Raw genomic sequence first — 24,491 nt, 5'->3', positions numbered from 1 at the left:
AAGAACTTCTCAGCATAGGCTCCACCCAGTGGCAGGCTCACCCTAACCACCAAGTAGAGTCATTATCTCAGTGGTGGCCCCACTCAGAGACAGGCAAAAACCTACCTCCAAGTGGAGCCTCTCAGAGCCAGATCTACCCCCGCATAGGTTTCGACCTATGTATAGGTGAAGCGGGCTCTAAAAATAAGACGATCCCGAATGATCTCCCATCTCAGCATTGTTCCACTCAGTGACAGGCTCATCCCGTCACCGAGAAGAACTTCTCAGCATAGGCTCCACCCAGTGGCAGGCTCACCCCAACCACCAAGCAGAGCCATTATCTCAGCGGTGGCCCCACTCAGAGACAGGCAAAAACCTACCTACAAGCAGAGCCTCTCAGAGCCAGATCCGCCTCGCACCGGTTTTAACCCTCTTTGGGGTTTCATTAGTGAGTAGGCAGACCTAGGTAATATTGAGGTTATAGCGAAAAGAGCTTTTATACTTTGCTATACGAGTTGTCAAAAAGGTGCACTCATGAATTACTTAAAATAAAGAGCCAAATAGGCTTCACTTCGGCGATGTAACATTATTTAAACTACGGAGATATTAAATCCCACATTATTGCAAAGCCGAATAAGAAACTCAAGATAGGAATCAAAGAGTTTTATTCCTATCTTTACACCATAATGTATAACATCATACATCTCCTAGGAGATGTGTTTTACATTATGGGAAATACTAAGAATAGTGATCAAAACTTTCGCCATCTTTGCAACGAGTTGCCCTAGTATTGAACTATGTGCTTTAGCTTATTCTACAATTCGCCGAAACTTTTATAGTTTGCTATATTCGGCGTGAAACTCTTTGATTCCTATCTTTGAGTTTCTTATTAGGCTCTGAAATAATGTGGGATTTAATATCCCCTTAATTTGAATAATGTTACATCGCCGAAGTGAAGCCTATTTGGCTCTTTATTTTAAGTATTCTAGGTTTTATTTCTGGAAAAATTCCCATGTTACTCCACTAAGTAAATATTAATATTATGTCTATTTAGCCTATTTTTGAGTAAAAAATAAATGACATTATAAAAAGGAGAACTAAACAAAAATAGCTAATAGCCAGACAATTAATAATGAATATCTATTTTTTAATTCCCACATATTTTATGCTGCTAAGATTTCATTTCGTCATTTTAGTTGCCTTAGAGGGCGCTAGATCACAATTGAATAACCAACACAACATGCCAGGTAGTTAAAGATCCACGTAAGAGTATTTGCAGTGGTGATTGTTAATTTTTTTTTTTTTTTAAGTTTTAATGACAACATGAATAAACTGTTGTTTCTGAAATCTCTTAAGTTATGTGTGTTCAGAAGTATTTTAAATGAATCTACTGTGTATTATGGTTTCAAGTGATAACTATTGCAGTATGTAAAGCAATTGATTACAATTAGAAAACCGATAAGGAAATGACATAATGGTAAAGATAGATTTAAGGAAAATGTCATCATTAATTGTTAGAGAACCAAGCCGCAATGAAAATGATACATCAAAAAATCCCCTTTTTCCTTCTCAAATAAACTTGTCTTTAAATCCACCACCTTATGCTGGGTGCAAACCAAAATCGCATGCTTCATGCTCAACATCAAGTCCGGAGAGTAATCCTGATTTTCGTACTATAAAACTAGTTAGTGACATAGCTTTATTTGGGCTGAAGAAATGTTGGATGGTATGTGGTGCCGCAGTATTTATAATTTTTATAATGTACTGGTGCTATGGAAGTATAATTGCACTGTGCCTTTTAATCTTTTCTCTTTCAGGTATGCTTTTCACATTATTGTTAGTATAAATAAACTATATTGATAAGCACTTAATATCATTTTGCAGTTACTATTATTTATGTGAAATCAAGCAATTTTTTTATATCATAAGATTTTCTAACATCATAAATTTTTTTTCCCAACAAATTCATGATATGTATCCTTAAGTATACAGAATACCATGCATATCAGAGTACTACATGATTAAATTTATTATTTGCTCATGTTATTATTACTAGCTTCCTGTCAGCAATTTTCTTACAATTTAATCTTATTTGTTTGGTCTCCAATATGATAATATCAAGCATTTCAAAGACTTTTATTTGCATCAACACACTGATCTTATCTGTTCTCGGTCTTTTCCTGCATATTTGGCACCAAACACCTAATTTGCACTCTTATTTGACTTTTATCTCCCAATCACTGCTTTTGTGTGGTATCTAAAGAGGCATTATAGAATATTCACTGTAAATTTTGTGTTGTATGCTATGCTATGATGTATTAAAGATACAGTATTCACACACTGTATACTAATAACACTCTTCAGTGAAGGATTCTAGTCATTAATCATCTTTTAGACATTAAAAAAAAATTCTCTTGTTTACTATTTACTATATATAAAACTTCCAGGGACGTCTTTTGCACTCTTGTTCTTTGGCATAATCTTATGAATATTAGTTTTGTAACTCCTCTTAAACTGTATTGTAATCATAGCATTTCTCTCCATCCACTCTACATTTCACATTCTTCTCACTTAAAGAATTGAGCCACTTCACTTTTCAACAGTGGTGCACCCGGGGAGGCCAGGCTCTCCCCAAAAAAGAAAAAAGGAAAAATACTAGAAAATTTTCCAAAAATCTTTTCCCAATTCAAATTATTATTTTTTTTTATGTTGTGTCGTGTCTTCTATTTCTATACTACTTATGAATTAGCATTCACACAAGGTGGGAATACCCTATAGCTCTCGGGAATCACAGCTGCTGTGAACACAAGGCTAACGAGGTAGTGTGTGGGCGGACCAAGCACCACTTCTTTTGCCCAAGCCGGGCCAGAGGAGATAACGGGTTTCATGTATTGGCGATCACTTCAGATACTTAGTTATAGGTCGTATGCAATGCGGTGTCTATTCTCAAATTGTCTACTCAATTTCCCCCCCCCCCCCTGCCTGCCCAAGATTAAATCCTGAATGTGCTTTCCTACACAAAATATATGCTCATAGCTATCAGATAGGTAATCTCCTGTTCTGCCTAACACATAGTCATAAGATGTTGCCTATTGGTTTTAAGACCATGACTTGAATCTCATCTCTGATGCAAAGAATCTTTTTATAACAAAGTCCGTTGATTGCACTGTTAATTTTTGTCATATTCTCTTAAAAGTTGGTGATATTCAGTATGTACTTCAAAATATGCTGCTATTCATTCCCCAGTCCTTTAGTGCAATATTTCTTCAGTTTGCCATGGACTAAAGACAAAATTCTTTATGCTGATGCTTCTGAAATATGAATTATTTAATGTGAAATTCATATTCTTGTTTTTATTGGTATTTTATAGTCAGAAATATTCTTTCCTTTTCACATGCTACCTTGTTTCATTACACTAGGTTAAAATATGGATAAAAGCAAGATTATAATTCATTATCAGGTATGTTATGCTGTTTAACCAAGTGGAAAAACTTGCTAGAATTACTGTACAATAATGTTTTTGGAAGTAAAAGTGATGATTAAATTTAAGAGACCTCACATGGAAAGCTCAAAAGTGTTACAAATTTTGACATTTTTATTTTAACACCTCATAAAAATAGTATTTGAAAAATATTCAACAAAATATAAGCCATTTTGTGTAATGGTTTTGATCCATCTTTCTGAATGTTCAAGGCAGTTCAATCCCTTTTTGACACCATGCCCAGTTCTTGGAGGAGTAATTTTTGACATTCATTCTCAACTTCCACTGTATTAGCAAGTATCGTTTACACATTAATTGGGTCATTGATAGATCTGCTAACTCATATCCAAAAAAAAGTCCCTTTTATTCGCATCCTAGATGCGATTCATACCCAGCTCTTTCTAGCCATAGAGCATTGTTTTTATTACCTGAGTGATTGATGGAGATCTTGTGATGATGTATATTAAATTTAATTTAATAAAAATTGTATATGTAAAAAAAAAAAGTAAAAGTTAAGTATTACCATACCTCACTTGATCCTTTGAGAATGAAGCCTTGCTATAACTAAATTGGCAGATGTTGGATCTCTCCCCCCCACCCCATGAAATAGAAATGTTTACTATATCTTTATATAATGACATCCAGGGATGTTTTTGGCACTCTTATTGTTCTTTGGCATAATCTCATGAATATCAGTTTCATAACTCCTTTTAAACTTTATTGTAATCATAGCATTTTTCTCCACCCACTCTACATTTCACATTCTTCTCACTTAGAAAATTTGAGCCACTTCACTTTCCAGTACCTTTTTCTAAAGTCTATCAAATGCTTACTGTCTCAATTATGGAAAATTCCTCAGATTACAGTTTATACATCACACATTGAACATTGTAGGTATGCTATTACTTTCTATTTATAAGCCACCGTTATTATTAATTTTTTTGTATATTCCTTTCTTATTCTCACTATTCCATCTTACTATTGCGTACTTAGTTTATCTACCTTTCACACTATGAGTTTTATGCCTATGGATACTAGAAAATTCATTTGATAAGACTGCGCTACCAGTATATGGCCAGTTGATTTCTCTCTCTCTTTCTCTAACACAAATTCCTTCAGTAAAACTTTATACAAACAGTTCTGATCTGTTTACACTTAACTATACGCTTCGGCTATCTTACTTGGTTTCCTGCTCTTAAGTTCGCGTTTATTTAGGAACAGTGCATTGTAAAATAAACAATCACCATATTGCATATAATTAAAACACATTTATTTACAATAAAAACAGAGTACATTAAATAAGCGATAGGGAGGTTACTCTCTCTACCTATCCTTATACTTTTGATATAAAGAAACAAACTTTCTCTTTTCAATATTAAATGACTATACAATATAATTACTCTGTTACTTCTCTGCTAAAAAATAAATAAATCGCTGAGACTAATATACTCATAAAGAGATTAGCTAGCTAGCAAGTTATCTTACAATTTATATTCCAGTTAACAACAAATCAGAGGACTCTCTTATAGATATTTCTTATTTTTATTTCTTATCAGTCCATCTATGACATATCTCCTAGATTACAAAAAGAATGTACATAAAAGGATGTAACACACTTATAGGGGCTCTTTGTCACGACACCTTCCAAAGGTCCTGCATCAAAGTCTCTATGGTTTTCTTTCATCTCAGGCCTTAGGTTTCCACCCAGAGAGTCTTTTTTTTTTTTTTTTTTTTTTTTTTGGTGTGTGTGTATGGGGGGGGGGGACACTTCATCGGAATATTGGCTGGTCTTGGACTGCAATCTTCCTGGTACTCAAAAGCTCAGGCAAGAAGATTCAGCATTTTGGCTTGAAGATTGTTCTGTGGCTTTTGGCTTCGGTTGACTTCCTGCAGCACTAGGACATCCGACCAGCACTTGGCATCAGCTGCTCCCAATTTTTTTCCTCTAGCATGGGTTCGCCGTAAAAAGTCTGGTCCTCTGGGTCCGACTGCTTTTGGTTCTCTGCCAACTGCCTCTGACTCTCTTCAGTAACAGTGCTTCGCCTCTCCTGCTTCGGTAACTGGACCTCGCCTCTCCTCTCTCTTGGCAACTGGACCTGGACTCTCCTCTTGATGTTTGGCTCAGTCCCCTTTTATTTTCGCCTTCTCAGGACCTTGCACCAATTGTTGTAAATCCCGCAGAAATCGGCAGTTCTCCTTGATCTTTTTGTTAAGGCCGACCCATTCTTTTTTCTCCTCTGTGCACTCTATTTTTCTTTGTCTTGTTGGGCAGCTGAAACTTCTCTGAAACTAGCGGATCTCTTTGATACTAACTTTGAAGGTGTTCGTGCGCAGAGCTCGCAAACAATTTTCTTACACACTTAATCGTAAACAACTTTCTTGTACTCTTCTCTCTTCCATCATCTATGTGGATGACGATGAGGCCGAATGAACTCTTTCCGCTTCTGTCTATCCCTGAAGAGTCCGAACAATTCTGTCCAGTTTGGTGTCGCTTGTTGGGATTTGGTTTTTAGGTCCTCTTTTATTTTGCCTATCCATCTAATTCAGGGCCATCCTTTGGATCTTTTACCTTCCATGTTGTATTGAGGGCTTTAGATGGTAGTTTTTCTGTTCCCATTCTGGTCACATGGCCAAACCATCGCAGTCTTCTTTCTTGGATTTTGTCTAGTATTGTTATTTCTTGTTTTAGTCATTTCCTTATGTCTTCATTTCTTAGTCGATCCAGCAGAGATCCTCCAAGTAATCTTCTTAGTCAACCTATTTCAGTAACTAATAATTTTTTCTCTTCAGCCTTCTTGAGATTCCAGCATTCACTTCTGTAGAGGAGTATTGGGAGGACCATTGTTTCATAGATTCTTACTTTTGTTACTTGTTTGATGTCTCTTGACTTCCATATTTTATTAAGTCATCCAAAAGTTTGGGATGCTTGACTGATTTGTCTGTTTATATCTTTTGTAATTTCACCATTGTACTCAATAACTCCTCCAAGTTGGTGAAGTTTTCTACCTGCTCTAGATTCTTACTATCAATTTCAATTTTCAGATTGGTGCTTCTTTTTCCTATTTGCATAATTTTTGTTTTGTCTATATTTATATTTAATCCAGATTTTATACACTCTTCCCTTATTTTATCAGAAATTCACTGTAGATTTTCTTCTGTGCTTGCAAGTAATGCAATGTCATCTGCAAATTTTAAATTTGTTACATTTTTCCCATTTATTTTGATTCCAGAGTCTTCATTGTTTAAGGCCTTATTGGGTGCTTCTTTCAGTGTAAGATTTAACAGGTCTGGTGACAGATTGCATCCCTGTCTTACTCCGCTCTGTGTGGAACCAGTTCATTAAGGTGTCCTCAATTTGTACTGCACTTTCATACAGATTTCGCATACAGATTCCTTATTATTCTTATTGTTTTGTTGGGAATTTCAAATTCTTCCATAGTTTTCCATAGTTCTCTTCTACGGATTGAATCAAATGCCTGACGAAAGTCTATGAAATTTATATAGTAACTTTGGTTGTACTCTAGTCTTATTAGCTGTCTTAAGGTGAATAGTTGATCAGTTGTGCTTCATCCTGGTCTGAAACCTGCTTGTTCTTCTCCTAGTGCTAGTTCTATGTATGGCTTAATTTGTTTTTGGAGTACTTTTGTAAAAAACTTACTTGGAATACTGAGGAGGCTAATGCCTCTGTAATTATTGCATTCTGTTTTATCTCCTTTTTTGTATATAGGAGTTATATCTTATTTGGTCCAATCAGTAGGCACTGCTTCATTTTTGTAGATCCTTTCAAATAATGTTTTTAATGGTTCCGAAAGTTGTTCCTTTCCTGCTTTTAAGAATTCTGCATGTATTTGATCAATGCCAGGTGCTTTCCTGGTTTTCAGTTTTTCTGTGCTGTGAGCTATTATTTCTTTGGTAAAGATATTTGTTTCCTCTTCCATTTCAGTGGCTGGAATAGTAATATCCTGTGAACTGTTTTTATTATATAAATCTTTGAAGTATTCTTCCCATCTGGCCATTCTTTTTGTTTTACTTTCGATTATCATGTTGGAGGCTTAATGGATTTTTTACAACACTCAAAAAGGATTAAAATAGAATTTAATACTTCCTATATTTCGTCCTTAGTCGCTAGGACATCTACGGGGATTACAAAAACAACTAATGTAACATGTACACAAATATCATTCAATACTAAGCCCAACCACGTGGGTGACACTAAAGTCCTATCTAGGTGGAGCGCCCTCTAAGGGCGGTAGTAGGTGGCCTGGAATGTAAGGTGGGACCTCTGGTGATGAGTGTTTCCCAAATCTTTGGAAGCTTAATGCAACCATATTTATTAAGATTTGGTTGGTTTCTGAGAGCTGCTGCTTCTAAGAAAAGTCACTCTTTCTTGAATTTGCTGTGGTGGAGCATGGTGGTTTTCTTCCATGATACCCTGTGGGTGGTGTCCAAAACATGGTCAGCCAAGCCTGAATGACCATAGTTGTGTTTACTGATGTATACATACATAGTTGTGTTTACAGATGTATACATGTTTTGGTGTCCAAAACATGGTCATTCAGGCTTGGCTGACTGTTTTAGACACCACCCACAAGGTATCATGGAAGAAAACCACCATGCTTCACCACAGCAAATTCAAGAAAGAGTGACTTTTCTTAGAAGCAGCAGCAGCAGCTCTCAGAAACCAACCAAATCTTAATAAATATGGTTGCATTAAGCTTCCAGAGATTTGGGAAACATTCATCACCAGAGGTCCCACCTTACATTCCAGGCCACCTACTACTGCCCTTAGAGAGCGCTCCACCTAGATAGGACTTTAGTGTCACCCATGTGGTTGGGCTTAATATTGTATGATATTTGTGTACATGTTACATTAGTTGTTTTTGTAAGTGACTAGGATGAAATATAAGAAGTATTAAATTCTATTTTAATCTTTTTTGAGTGTTGTAAAAAATCCATTAAGCCTCCAACATGATGTCCTCACAGCACTTAAGCCTCTACACACGAATTACTTTCAATTAGTTGTCCCTCAGAGACCAAAGAGCACAAGCAGGAATCATGATTTGGATTCATAACTCCCTTTCAAAACAGTTAAAACATTATAAATTAGAATGAAAGAATAATAGAAGCTAGAATAAAAATAGATAGAGGCTATTTAACAATAATTGGTTTATATGCCCCAGAAGAAGGAAGAGAACAGGATAATATTGATTTTTATAATCAGCTACAAAACATATATAATAAAATAAATAAAAATGATTATGTAATTTTAGCAGGAGACTTAAATGCAAGAATTGGAGACACAAAAATTAATAATAATATAGGAATACATGGAGAACATACTCTAAACAGGAATGGTAAAAAGTTGATTGACTTTGTAGTTTATAATAACCTAAAAATAATGAATTCCTTCCATAAACATAAAGACATACATAAATATATTTGGGCAGCAAGAGGATGGAAATCAATATTAGATTATTTTATATTAAATGAAAAGAAATCAAAATTTTCACTAGATGTTAGAGTTCACAGGGGATATGAAATAAGCAGCGATCACTTCTTTGTTAAAATAAAATTAAGATTACCACCTAAATGGCTACAAGTAACAAGAACAGAAAGAAAATTTGAAACATTTGTTTATAAAACTAGACTATTGAATGACACAAATGTACAATGGCTATATGAACAAAGAATTAACTAATATATAGATAAAATAAAACAAAATGAAGAAATAGAAATAGAATGACTTAATATAAAAATGATATTAAATGCAGCAGCAAATGAAAGCTTAGGAAATACCAAAAAATTCAATGAAATGAAAAAAACTGAAGATCTGGGATGATACAATCAAAGAAATAATCAAAAAGAAAAAAGAAGCTTATCACAAATGGTTAAGCAGTAAAAGATTAGAAGATGAAATAGAATATAAAAGAATAAGAGCCATAGCTAAAAAAGAAGTCAGAAAAATACATGGAGAATCATGAAACAAATTTGTTCTTAATTTAGAACATGATTTATATAAAATAAGACCCAATGTATATAAGATTTTGAAACACTTAAATGCAGATACCAAAGAAAACATAAAATTAAACACCGAATTGAAATGAGAAGAATTTCTAAATTACTACACAGAATTGTGGACAGACAAAAATATTTTAAAAAAAGACAACTGACAAACAATTAATGAAAAGGAAATAACTAAAGAAGAATTAGAAATCAGCCTGAAAACAAGAAATGGAAAATCACCTGGAGAAGATAAGCTAGGTTCAGAATTATATAAATACGCAGGAACAAGACTCAAAGAAAGACTTTTATTATTTTTAAATAAAATTTATTCAATTGGTATCCCCCTCCCTAATAGAATGGAAAAAAGCAATTGTAATTCCTATCTTTAAAAAAGGTAATAGAGATGACTCTAAAAACTATAGAGGTATCTACAAATTCTGAAGATAACTTACAGAAAGCTATTTTAGATCTAAATGAGATAGCCAAAGCTTATGGTATGATAATATCAATAGAAAAATCAAAAACTATGGCCTTTAAAGGACAAGATCCAACAAGAACTAAAATAGTAATCGATAACAAGATCTTAGACCAGGTGAATTCATTACTTAGGATGTATGATTGCATATGAAAATGAAAAAGATATAAACGTAAAAATTGCAAAATATTTAAAAATAACATGTAATTAACTCTATTTTTAAACCAAACCTAGTTCCAAAACAAACCAGACTAAAAGTATACAATACATTAGCCCTACCAGTCTTAATGTATGGAAGCGAAATCTGGACAATAAAACAAAAAGACAAATAAAGATTAATAACAGCAGAAATGAAGTTTATGAGAAAAACTGCAAAGTATACTCTATTTGATCACAAAAGAAATGAAGAAATTATGAAAGAATTAAACCAAGAACCAGTAATAGAAAAAATTAAAAAATATAAACAGAAATGGATGGAACACGTTCAAAGAATGAAAACAGAAAGATTATCAAAACAAGCCTTAAAGTACAAGCCATTAGGAAAAAGAAAACCAGGACATCCTCTTAAACGATTCAATGATGACTTCTAAGGCCGGAACAGGCCATGCTAGGCCTAAATCCTTGATACATATGATGATGATGATGATTGTCCCTCTTTGTTTTTGATCATTATAATTTTTGTTGTCCGTGTCATATTAATTTGGGCTATTTGTTTATATATAAATCATGAAGGTTATTTTCTTTTGATAGCTTTTCTGCCATTTTGCATTTTTCTTCTAACCAGTTATTCTTGTCTCTTTTAACTAGTTTTCTAATTTCTCTGGTTAATCTATTATATTCATTTCTGTTATAGTTCTGTTTTAATTTCATGCTTTTCCTTTGATCGCTTAACCTTTTTACTTCATTCGAGATCCGATCCTTTTTACCTTTTCTTTCTGTGTAACCTATTTTTTTTCTGCCGATTTTAATATTTCCTTTAATTTGCACCAATGTTCTTCGATGTTTATATTCTGTTTTGGTAGTTTCTTCAGGTTTTTATCTATTTCTAGTTGATATTTTCTTAGAATATTGTTGTCTTGTAGTTTTTTTACATTCAGTCTTCTTTTAATTTTAACTTTATTCTTAGGTTTGCTAATACTAGCTTATGGTCTGATCCACAATCTGCAGAAAAGGATCTGCAATTTAGGATACTTGATTTCCATCTTTGGTTTACAATAATATAGTCTATCATATTATTGGTTTGTCTGTCTGGTGATATCCATGTCCATTTTCTTTGGGATTTTGGATGTTTAAAGTGAGTGTTGGTTATTGTTTGTTAGTCTATTATTTGAGCAGAAGTTTAGCGGTCTTTCACCATGGTCATTGCTTTCTCCATACCCGAAATTTCCGATTACTCTTGGCCAGGTATCCCAGTCTTTGCCTACTTTTGCGTTTAAGTCCCCCATTACAATTAGGAGATATTGATGTCTGCTGTACTGCTTTTTTGCAAATCTATATAGAACTCCTCAATGTCTTCTTCTGATGATGTCGAAGTTGGTTAGTATACTTGAATAATAGTCAGTGATCCGATTGATGTTTTAAATCTTGGTTTAATTATCCTAGGTGAGATAGGATTGTAGGACAATAGAGAGTTTGAGCCTTTGGTTTTAATATAAGTGCTACTCCTTGGTGTTTGTTGTCCTCCCTGCCTGAAATTAAGATTTTGTATTGTCCATGGTGGAATTCTCCTTTTTCAGTCCATCTGGTTTGCAGAGTCCAATCACTTCCCATCGGTAGTTGTCTAATTCATGCAGTAGTATTTTTCAATGCTCCTTCCTGGTGAAGAGTTCTTACATTTCATGTTCCTATGCTTGTTATGTTTTTCCAGTCAACCAAGTGATGGTTTGTTCCAATAGCATATTTTTCGCCTTGACTATCTTGGTTCCTTAATAGCAGGCGTGACCCTTGTTTGACCGGGTGACGGTCGAGCCGACATGTAACTTTAGGTTGGTTAGAGTTCATTCAGTTTCAATGGTTAAGTTTCATCAAGTGTCAACCACCACTCCTTGACCTGAATTCAGCCACTCCTAACATGGAGTACAGACGCTGTTTGCAGCCGATTCACCAAATACAGTTGCTGCTTGAGATTGCCATATCTGGCTACCCTCACTTAGTTTAGCCTGTGGGTTGACACAGTTTACCGGGCTGTGGCCGCTACCAGTTTTCAGTAGCTTCTTGGAGCCATAAGTTGGGTGTCCAGTGAGAACCAATCCATCTGAACCACAATTAAGTGCGATCGTCCAATTGGAGAGGTACTATCTCTCCTCAACACCCCATTGTACTTTTATACATAGCTATTATACAAAGTTCTGATGGCAAAGCATTACCTTTGTTTTTGACATTCTAGAAACTTTAAATAAAACAGTAAATACAATCAATTTCCATAAGGTTATTTACGTTAATATTTAACATAAAATACATAGAGACAAACAAGGTTATTTTTGTTACTATCTCATGAGACTTGACCTCTGAAAGAATCGATGTAAAGTGCTTTGGTATTTCTAAGCTACATCAAGTTTTACAACATGTTATGCTTGAAAGAATATTGACAACTGGTTATGAACTCAGAAGTCTGTTATCCAATCCCATCCATTTCATATTTATTTAACAGCTTGTCATGTGGCAGTCTATCAAAAGCTTTTGCAAAATATAAGCATATACCAATGTATATGCAACCTCCTTATCTAAGACATTTCTCACCTTATTATAGTCAGTGGCGGCTCGTGACTTGAAATCGTGGGGGTGCTGCAACTTTCGAAATATACATACACACTGTAAATACAGTGTATACATGTTTGGATAAAATATCAAAATTATGGTAAAAATTTAAAAAAAAAATTAAACATGAAAAAATATTGTTTATTATCGATAAAATTATACAGTTTAGTATAATTCAAAATTACTTAAAAATGAAATCCATTAAATAAAAACTATAACAAATGTTATGTCTTTAATTGTAATGTCCGTGCTTGTGTGCATAGCAATATGACACTGTGGTAAACACAGCTGCTAGCGTCCTTTGTCCACCTAAGTGCTACAAGATAGATTTTTATTTTTTTTTATACAAAATAAGAGAATTGTATAGGATTGTTGATGATAAAATTAAATATTACAAGCAAATACAAATAAATTAATAAATATATTTATATATCAAGAAAAATTGGGGATGATGCAGTTCTGCAGTGCCTATGCACAAGCCGCCCCTGGTTATAGTATATATGTTAGTAAAACATGATCTCTCTTTACCAAACCTATGCTGATAACCACAGAAAATACTGCTGTTCTCACTAATCTCTCTAGTACCTGCGCCACAACTCCAGATATACAGATTGGCCTATAATTTCTAGCCACAGCCTTATCGCCACTTTTATGCAGTGGAACAATTTTACCTTCTTTCTTCTGGAACCCATTTCCCTTGGAACCTGTGCTGTTGTAAGATTCTTATTAAACAGGAATGCCAGTGCTATTGCCAATTCTCTGCAACATTCCCTTAAGATGCGACAAATCGTCAAATCCTATCATCTTATTGACAATTGAGCCTCTGTAGCACTGTTGGTTAGAGAAAGCCCTTTGGTTGGAAAGACATGGATTTGATTCCCGTCCACGGTATGAGGAACCGTTATCTAGTCTCTTTCAACTAAAGGTGAGTTAGCTGGTTTCATATGGAGGTAGAAGGTTTTTTTCGCCTGGAAACTCTGGTATTTTGTACTCAGAACAAGCAAACTGGCCATGTGAACACACACACAAACACACACACACACACACGGATCTACAGTCATAAAAATACATGCTTAATCCCTCATTAGGAGGGTTCAACCCAGCCTAAGGGATTAGGGAGGAAGAGGGAAAACCCCATACGAAATAAATAACCTTATTGATGTCAAGGTTCTTTATTTTCTCAAATATCTCCTGCTCACTCACAATTAAGTCATACTCTGCACTTTAGTTTTTCATGATTTAACCCTGATCAGGATGAAACATCCTTATTAATTGTTCACTGAATATCTAAATAAAGCCTTCTGCAGCAGTTACCTACCATTTTCATCCATTAACATCTTACCATAGCGGCACTCACCCTCCTTGTCCTTATCTGGATTGCCATATAGATTTTTATGGTTCCTTGCAAAAAATACTGTATCCTTAGATATTCTATTCCTGTTAGGATATCATCTTAATTTAACCATTTTTCACTTATTTCAACAATTTTGGGATGAATAAACTCAGTCAGTGAAACCATTTCATCTCCCTTATTTCTGGCATTTGTAAATAAACATAGCAGTTCACTTTTAGGTCTGTAAGATGCGACAAGTCGTCAAATCCTATCATGTTATTGACAATTGAGCCTTCATAGCTCAGTTGTCAATAATATGATAGTTGTTATTGACAACTGAGTTGAATAGTCAGTTGTTTAGAGAAAGCCTTTGGTTGGAAAGGCATGGGTTTGATTATTCTGATGTTGAAAGTTTGCAGGATGATTTAAATAAGCTGGTAGAATGGGCAAAAGGTAATGGATGTCAGTTCAATGTGGAAAAGTGTAAAGTCATGCATTTTGAGATTAAAAGATTACTGACTATGTACTACATTGATGGAACAGTACTCCAGGAGATTGATGAGGCTAGGGACTTGGGGGTGTTGGTGGATAGGGAGATGAAGTTCAGGGGACACATTGCTAAGGTGTCCAAGATTGCACATAGGATTACTTGGTTGTTGAGGAACACACTGACATCCAGAGATAAAGAGGTTATTATTCCCTTTTATTAAGTGTTGATACTTCCACATTTGGATTACTGTGCTCAGGTCTGGTCATTTGGATTCCTTGGAGATGAGGAGGCTGTGGAGAGGGTTCTGAGAAGAGTGACTAAGTTGGTGAGTGATGTAAAAAATGCTCCCTACATTGATAGATTAGAGCTTGTGGATTACAGAGGTTGGTTGATAGGCAGAGAAGAGGAGATATGATAGAAACATTTAAATTACTGAAAGGTTTTTATAGGATTGATGCAGGGGAATGTTTCAGCTGTGTGATAGTGATAGAAGAACAAGAGGTCATCCCTGGAAATTAAAGAGTGTGGTTAATAAGGGTGTGAGAACAAGGTTTTTTGCCTGGAGGGTGGTGAATGAGTGGAATTCATTGCCTGACTTAGTTGTGAGCTCTTCCTCTGTAAATGAATTCAAGAAGAGATATGACAGATATTGTTTTGCTAGTTTAGGTCTCCTGCGATGAGTCTACTGACTCCATGGAGATACTTATAATAATAATAATAACCAGGCCTACCCAAGCCACTTGTTGGTTGTAATTTCCCCACCCCACCACACCTATCACCTCTTACCACAGTCTCCGCTTCCCCATCCAAATTGCAATCTATTCCATTTCTATGCTGATCATCCCCATACATACATTCAGTGCTACTTCCAGCATCCACTCTCCCTATGCCATGTCTCCCTGTCCACTGCACCCCCCCCATTTTGCTGTACATCTTGCATACCTGTTCTCTCTTCAAAAAATCCACTTTGCCTGAACAGGGATTTGAACTGTGGACTCTTAGATTAAAAGTCTAATGCTCTACTGACTGAGACATCCAGACCATCTGTTATGTAAAAAAATAATTTGGAATCCTAAGTGTTATTACTACTGATTTTGCTATTGTTTTAAGCCACCCTTTAAACTTTGGATCTCTTCAAACCCAGCATTTCTGTAGAGTTAGTTTCTTGTGTTCAATACATTGCTTATACAACAGGTAGACCAAGATGTTATGCTTTCTTGTTACTTTTTTTGAAACATTCTCTGAAATCATGGAACCCACAAAACACCCTTCTTTTTTGGGGAAAGTTCCAATTACTATAATTGTAATTCTAATTACAATTACCTGGCCATCAGTTCATATGTCAAGATGTGCATCTGATGGCCAGGTTGAAGTTTTCATGCATGTGGCTGAAACTTTGGAAGCTATTGGTGTAGGTTTCACTTCTGCAAGTGGTTTTGTAATAATAATAATTGATAATGTATTCATAATTGTGACTCAGGTCATTCAAGCATGTATAGTAGTTTTAATTAACTATACTGTAATATTTCTTTGTTTTCTTGTACACTCTCTCTATCTCTCTCTCTCTCTTGCTTTGATTATATCTTAAACCTGATAACATTAGAAGAAAAAAAATTGTTGGCATTGATCATCTGAATGGTCATCTGTAGTCCTTCACCTTATTCTGAAGTTGTTATCCATCCATAGTTCAGCTCAAAACTCATTGCTGTAACTGTTCCTTTTTTTTTTTTTTTTTTATTCATTAATTCCTTCTATTTTTCTCTCTTTGCAGTACATAAAAACAAAAACATAATTGCCAAATAATAAAATCCTATGTTAATAATCTTCATGTCATCTGTAGTACTAGAATATCCCAGTTCTAATTATGCATATGTTTAAGACAGACAATTTTTTTTAAAAGATAAAGGAGGAGGGGAAGAAGGGGATTCTTAATGGATAGTATTTTCTTCTTAAATTATTTCATTAATACATGAAATTTGAAATGTAATAGTTAAATGGAATTAAGTTATGACAAATTTGACATTTTCTTATTAAATTTATAATTTAAAGGTCTTTTCAAATAATATTTTCATTTTTTGTATATTTGCATTTCATTATTTGTATATACTGTATAGGTATTTCATTATTTGCATATGTAATATTTTAATATTAGTAAGACATGCATGCAGATGTGCTAGTGAGTAGAGACTCCATATCCTTAAGATAATATCATTAATAATAGACAGATCCATTATTCATAATATTATCTTTAGTACTGAACAGTGTGAATGCTAGAACAGTTCTGCTGTCATAAATTTTTTTGAAGAACTTATCCGTTTCATTTTTATTATATAATCATATTAACAATAAGAAAATTGTAGCAGCAAAGATAATGATGTGGTAATGATAGTAAGAGTTGTTGTGATCGCTTTTAGAATGTAAATACTTTAGCCTCAGTATTTGGTAGGGATACTTGAATTCCATCATCTTATTAAATAATTGAGATCTTTTCCGATTTTGCTCGAAATTTTTATTCATGAGATTATTTGGTTTCCTTTTACATTAGTCACCTAATCTGATTTATTGTCACACCAAGCAAAGATTGAGCAAGTCTAACTCACGTTTCCTGTCATATAACTAATGATAATATATTATGGAGGGATTTGCTGGCATGGTTAGCAAAGTAGTTATCTATCAATCAACAGGCTGCAAGTTTTCATATTCCACCATGGATGTGGATATATGTTTGTGAATGTCTTTAGGTGGGAGATGAATGTCATTGCCTAGTGTGGGACTGCTGCCCCGCTTACTGAGACCTGAAGTGGCTTGGAAAGGTTTTATTTTGTCTAGATTGCAGTTTTCCAGATTATGTAAAAAATAAATTAAATTAAAAAAAAATTAAATCTCTTAGTCTGTTCATGTTACTAATAAATTGTCGTTTTACAACCTTTCCTGGGTGGGAGTTACATAAATATATATAACTCCCACCCAGGAAAGGTTGTAAACTCACAGTCCATTAGATGGGAGATGAGTTTCATTTCAAATAAAATCTCAACCTTTTAATACCATACTAAACTCATATGCTATTCCATATTGCTCCAGTGATATTACTCCATGACTCACATTCCAAAAATACGTAGACATAAGGTCAAGGGATTGTTACTTCTTAGCATATCTATGTATGGAGAAATTGTTAACCTACAGTCCATTAGATGAGAGATAAATTTCATTTCAAATAAAATCTCAGCTTTTCAATACCATACTAAACTCACATTGCCATCCCATACTGCTTCAATGATATTACTCCATGACTCACCTTCCAAAAATACTTGATACAAAGATTACCAAGGAATATTTTTTTAAGTCTAAACACAGCGGAACTATATTGTGCTTGATTATCAATATATTATCTGTAAACTTATATTATATAACATGATATAAAATATTAATTTCATATAAAGACTAAGAATTATTATTTTTTAAAATTTCTGCCAGTCTATTTCTGTATACATTTAAGTCATCAGCTCAGATGACCACTCTTTCTTATTCTGTGGTCAGTATATCATAACTTAAGATGTTATATTTCTTGCCATCTGTTAAGATTTTTTTTTGTTTCCATGGCCTTCATTGTAATCGGCATCCATTCCTTTCCTCATAATGTGAGTGACCAACCATGTAATTTAAACTGAAATTATGGTGTTTAATAAACTTGAACTGTAATTATGGAGTTTCTCATTATGAGCATTATTTTTTCCCCCTGTTAAGGACTTTTGTACCAGATTGGAGACTGGCTTTTATATCATCCTGATCAGCCACCACACTCTCGGCTTTATGTACCTTCACCTTCATCTTTTGGCTTACCATACGATAACTTGCACATAAAAACTCAAGATGGAACTGCCATAAATGTGGTATTTGTGAAACAAAATTCAGCAATTGTTGGACAGGTTCCTACAATACTTTATCTTCATGGGAATGCAGGAAACATTGGTCATAGGTATAGTATTTTATTATTAATTTATTACTGTGAAAATAATTTCAATGCTGATAATATGTAATTTGAATTAAGACAAATTAATCATAAATAATATGCCATTGAATTGAATTCAGCACTGCTGTGCCTTTTTCCCTTTTGACCATATATCCCTTGCTTAATGCGGTTTTGCTTAACGCAGGATTTGATTAACGCGGCAAAATTAATTGTGGCAATCCCTTGATATACGCACAAGAGTTTTGATAACGCCCTTTAACCCTGCAGAGCTCGCAGCTGATCTGACAGATACATGCAAAATGTTTAATATAAATATTCTTACACAATTCAGTGTATAGCTTGAAGGTCATGAGTAGCTGCGCATTCATATGTTATGAGTGATATTCCGCTGTTTTTTGCTATCACTTTGGTTTAACACATGTTATGTAAAGGTTTGTAATATTTGACAGTAAATTGTATCTGAGAGATACCGCAACCTCTGATGTCAGTATAGTATGGTTTAGTTTTTTGTTTTTTTTTTCCTTTGTTCAATAATTTCTGGATTGTAACTGAAAATAAACCATCATGTATTACTGAAATAGATAGTTAAAGGCTTATTTATCATAGATGTCCTCTAGGAGATGTGCTTTACATTATGGAAAATACTACGGAAAGTGATCTGGAGCATACTTCACTACAGTTACCATAAGGTTGCTTATGCTTGCATCTGCCGAAACTTTTAGTTTCTATATATTCAGCACAAAACTCTTGTAGTTTCTATATTCGGCTATGAAATAATGTTGGATTCAATATCCACTTAATTTGTATCATCATGTATTATATTTGCAGTGTTTTTTCTTTGTTTTATTGCTTGTTTGCCGAGGTCTGGAGAGTCATTTTGCTTGTTATCGTAGAATTTATGCCGATAAGAAAAAAACTAAAAATGTTCAAACTACTCTTGATAACTTCTTTTGATAAAAAAAAATTGCAGTAAATAAGTAAATAAGTACAAGTATTTATTAAACATTTACTTTGCATTCATTTTTTATCTTTCCTAAAAGAATACCATATAAAACGAATTATTAATTCAGTAATCGATCATGGACGAGTTGTAATTTTTACCATTGATTATTAGATTTGATTAATGCGGTTTTGATATACGCGATAACATCGAGGGATTAATTAACTGCGTTAATCGAGGGATACCTGTATTTAAATTATGATATAGTGGGATGCTACATTACAGGATTCTGTATATAATGGCTTATATAGAGGGACTATACTTAAAACCATTGTTGGAATCTGATATGTAAATAGTAAAGAAGTTCTTTCTGCAACAGTTAAAGTAATCAGACCAACAAAATTTGCCAGCAAAGGTTGGTCGATTGGTAGAGTCTCTGCTACTAATGGCTCACACGAAACGTTAAGCAAGTTTGAGCTCAATTAGTAGTTGGAAGGGGATCAATCATTCGATGCTGTTGACACACTCTCCCTCGATGAGTCTGGACTCCCTGGAGGTGTCGCATAATAAAAATGTTGCAGTGAGAGGAATCTTCAGAAGGGGATACACATTGCCAGATGAGCACTCTTAAAGTTGTGTTACACCTGTTTGGGTGAAGATGTTTCATAATGTATAGGAAAGAAGCATCTAGTATTTGCTATATAATCATGGGTCATAATGACAGCAGACATTCCATTGCCAAGATACAGTTAACACAGATCAGTTTAAAGTTCTAATAGACAGCAGTAGTAGTACCTGTGTTCCTAAAATCTTGAGTCTGAAGTAATGGAAATATGAGGAGTGGTATGAAAGTAATGCCTCCTATTTATTTTATTTTTTAGAAAACAAGTTATTTAACAATGGCTTTTACATGGATTAATCCTCCATCTTTTGTGAGCACTCTGACATTTTTCAGTCTCCATCATACACTTTTGGTATTGCTGATAAGTATGCTGTATGCTGACCCCAAAAAAGCCTTTACTCCATCAGGGGTCTTCATGAACATCTTGTTTCAGCTGCTTTTCTTCCACAAAATCATCCTCAGAATGCTTTCTTCAGAGGGCTGGCTGGTTGGTTGGTTTTGGATTTATGGGTGAAGCAGTTGAAGCCAGTGAATTATGTCTGTAAATTGTGTGTTGTGTTCTTTTGGCTGGTTGCTGTTACATGCCTTTAGAGGCCTTATCTGGACTGTGGGTGGGAGGGGGGAAGATTATTCCATCCAGATGTTGCAGTTGGATCCATTGTGTGCAGTCTGTTGTAAGACTGGATGTTGTCATTGAAAAAGAAGACCTCATTACTTTTCAAGTGTCTGATCTGGCATCTAATAGTGCTCGCATTCACAGTATCATCTCCATAAAACTTTTCCAGACAGGTATGAATTTCAATTGCTACTCTGTGCTTCATGCATCTATAATAGCTGCCATTTTGAACTTTTTTTGTGTTATGCTCATGATTAGTCACAGCATCTGAGTTTCACTCACTGTAGTGGAACTGGAAACTACTACTGTCCACTCAGTGATATGTAAAGCCTACAACTACACTCAAAAGGGGGGGAAAGCATTACTTTCATATCACCTCTCATAGGTCAGTGGAATAATGGCACAAGTATTTCTTTTTCAAGAAATTATTATTATCTCCTTGGAATCCGAAGACTCATCATGGGAACCTACACTAACTTTTATACACACAAAACCTATTATATCTCTTCTAAAATTCATTCCCTGTCAGGGCACTCACAACTGATTCTGGTAATCCATTCTGCTCATCACCACTCTTCACACAAAAAATTACATTCACACTCTTGCACACCTTCCACAGATGACTCTTAGTTCTCTATTTGTCATATATTGAAAAATTTCCTTTACATCAGTTTTATAAAACCCCCTTAATATCTTTTTCTATCTCAGTTTCTATCCTATCCCCCCTATCTTTGTAACCTACACACCTGAGAGCATTCCACAGACCTGTCACCAGATTGGTCACTTGTCTCTGAATCTTCTCTGCCACTTCCTGATTCCACCCCCCCCCCCAAAAAAAAAATCAATTGACCAAATCTGTACACAATAGTCAAGATATGGCAGTTATTTTATTGCAACTTTTGCAATATGCCCTTTGAACTTCAACTCTGTGTTCACAATTATTCCCAAATCCCTAGCCTCATTCATTTTCTCCAACATACTAAAAAGATTACATACTATGTTATCACCCAGTATCATCAGGGTGATAACATAGTATGTAATCTTTTTAGTCTGAAGTGTATAACCTTACATTTTTTTAAAACTATTTAAATCATCCTGCAGAATATCACCCTCACCAGTTTTGCATCATCAGCAAACAACTGAACATCCCACCCTTAAATCTTTTCCTATCATTGATATACAAATTAAAGAGTAGAGACCAGTGGTGGCCAGTGAAATTTTAAGTGGAGGTGCTGCTTATACAAAATAAAAATAAAAACATTATTTTTTTCCTAATTAGTAACCAATTTATTAATAATTGGTTACTGATTAGGAAAAGAAGAATTTTTTTATTATTATTATTTTGTATAGGCAACACCCCAGTTTAAATTTAACCTGCCATCACTGGTAGAGACGCTAGTACAGAACCCTAAGGACTTCACTAATCACCTTTATTCTCTTATAATCCACTCCCCAATACTACTCTCTGGTGTCTGTCTGTCAGGCATATCATATCCCAAACCATGTTACTAGCTTCATATTCATTCCCATTTGCTCCAACTTTTGTAGTAGTTTTTCCATGTAGTATTGCAAGGTCCAGCAGTATCATGGTGTAGCTATTTCCTTTATCCAATTCTTGCTTTATTATAAAATGTGAATAAATGACTAAGACAGGACCTACCTTTTACAAAACCGTGCTGCCCACTGCAGAGTATCGTTTTCCTATTAACCTACTGCTGGATTTTACCTTTAACCGACTTTTCCAATACATTAACCACCATTCCTGGGATATTAATTGGTCTGTAATTTGTTCCTTCTATCTTGGAATCACCTTTATATAATGAAACTATCTTATCCTGTTTCCACTCCCTTGGAACTTTGCCCGAGCTGAGAAACCCAAATAAACAACTTCATCAGAGGCACTACCAGGCTGATAAGTCATCTAGTCCCACTACTTTTATTCACATTGATATTTTTTTAATATGCTGAGCACCTCCTGTTTGTCACATATATAAGTGCAAAACCTGGATGATACATCTTGGCAAAATGATCGCTCAGCAATTTAACTATTTATTTTGCCTCTGACACTTCCTGTCATCAACATTGATTAAAGTCTTCCTACCATGTAATTTTTCCTCTTACTTGCTATATATGACGAAAAAAACTCTTTTGGATTTACTTTGGCCTTAGCTAATTTTCTCTCATAATTTGCTTTGGCTTTTCTTACCATACTAGTTACCTTTCTTGCTTGCACTTTGTACCATTCATGAGTATGCTGATCACCTTTTCTTGATATTCGTTCCGCAGTGCTTTCTTTTTTTGTAGCTCTTGCTTTATGACTTTACTCATCCACTTAGTTTATCCTCCTGACCATGGGTATGTGGTTTGATATTGCTTCTTTCAAACAATTCCTGACCACTTCCCATGTACGCCTGACATTCCTTCCCTGTAGCTTCTCAAGCTTTGGCACTGCTCCAAGATGGTTCCTAAGTTTGTCATAATTATCAGCTTTATAGTTCAACATAAACCCTTTCTTGACAGAGAATTCCACATGTTTAGCAACTGCCCCAAACAAGACTGCATGGTCACTCTCCACAATTGGAAGCAGAGTATTTACTACCTTGGTTATGGATATATCTTCTGATGCTATTACCAGATCCAGCCCTTTCAGACTCCTGGTTCCCCCCCCCCCCATAACATGTTGTTTGGTAACAGTAAGCTAGCATATGTATAAATTCCACTTCCAACTTGCATGTCCCCTTTCCTCCTTTCAGTATGTCTCGATAGTTGAAGTTTCCCAGAATAATTGCTTGACCTTCACTCATTGTGCTAATCTGTTGATGCATAGCATCTTCCTGTGGACCCACTGGTCTATAGCAGCAACCAGCAATATATTTTGTCCTGTTGGCCTCTATCTCACACCAGATATCCTCAAATGAACCATCTCCCTTAGACCTCTAATCCTCTTTAGCTTCTAATTTTGTTTGGTTCTAGTTCTTCAATTATCATTAACACAACATCCTTTATATTCTATCCATATAACTATATGATTTTCTGTTAATCAGGTCTCACTGATACCTATATTTTTTGGCCAAGTCGAGCTGACCAATGCCAAAAACTCCTCTCCCTTATTTCTGATACTTCTGGCATTCATGTACATGCATTCCAACATCCCCTTGGACCCACAATTGCCCCTGTGTAACGTCATTATTAACCCATTCGAATCTGAGACCTGTGAGATTGCATTCTGCATTGCATAATCATTTCTGTACACACACTCATTTATCCCAGAAGTGGCTAGACCATATCCCCCCCCCCCACCACCACCACCCATACCAGCTGTGAAACACTAATAAAAGCATGACTTTTATTGAAGACAAATCATGTGATAGAAAATAAATTCTCTTTTTTTTTCTTTGTCAAAAAAAAAAACTATCAAAAAATAATTTTTTTTTTGATAGATTGACATAATTATCACAGTGACATCTGGATTATAGGAACTTATTGAGGGATGCCTCTCCATACCACATGAACTACCATTAGCTACATAACTATCATTCTCACTATGTCATCTACTGCCCATCACCTAGTATTGTGGTTTGTTAACTGCATGTGCTGTCTGACTGATTTGTCTATAAGCAGGATGAAAAACCCTAGTTTCTTGGAGAAAAATCCCTGTTACTTCAGTATGAGATCAGCTAACTCATCTTCATTTGAAAAAGTTCATGTAAACATTCCTGATCTCATGAAGGGATCCAACTCAGGTCATTTCCAGTTGAAGGGCACATTGTCCAGTCATTTTTGCAACTGTGCTACTGAGACATTATGACAGCAGATAGAATAAAA

General features: G+C 34.9%; 1 protein-coding gene across 3 annotated transcripts in view; it reads left to right on the top strand.

The window, feature by feature from the left end:
• The first annotated feature begins 1,211 nt into the window (after positions 1 to 1,211).
• Positions 1,212 to 24,491, top strand: part of LOC150094744 (protein ABHD13-like) — a 90,622-nt gene continuing 67,342 nt past the window's right edge. For 2 of the 3 annotated variants that reach the window (XM_090411242.1, XM_090411241.1), the window contains exons 1-2: positions 1,212 to 1,796; positions 18,263 to 18,494. In XM_090411242.1, coding sequence (XP_090267368.1) covers positions 1,454 to 1,796; positions 18,263 to 18,494 — 575 coding nt within the window. In that variant the 5' untranslated portion in view covers positions 1,212 to 1,453. The remainder of the gene's footprint in view (positions 1,797 to 18,262; positions 18,495 to 24,491) is intronic. The other variant, XM_090411244.1, reaches the window with a different exon arrangement.

This window comes from Typopeltis vanoorti, chromosome 21 (genome assembly GCF_054136105.1).
Source record: "Typopeltis vanoorti isolate ZY-2024b chromosome 21, IOZ_Tvanoo_1.0, whole genome shotgun sequence".
NCBI classification, from domain to species: Eukaryota; Metazoa; Arthropoda; class Arachnida; order Uropygi; family Thelyphonidae; genus Typopeltis; species Typopeltis vanoorti.
This window is presented reverse-complemented; position numbering and strand designations above follow the sequence as displayed.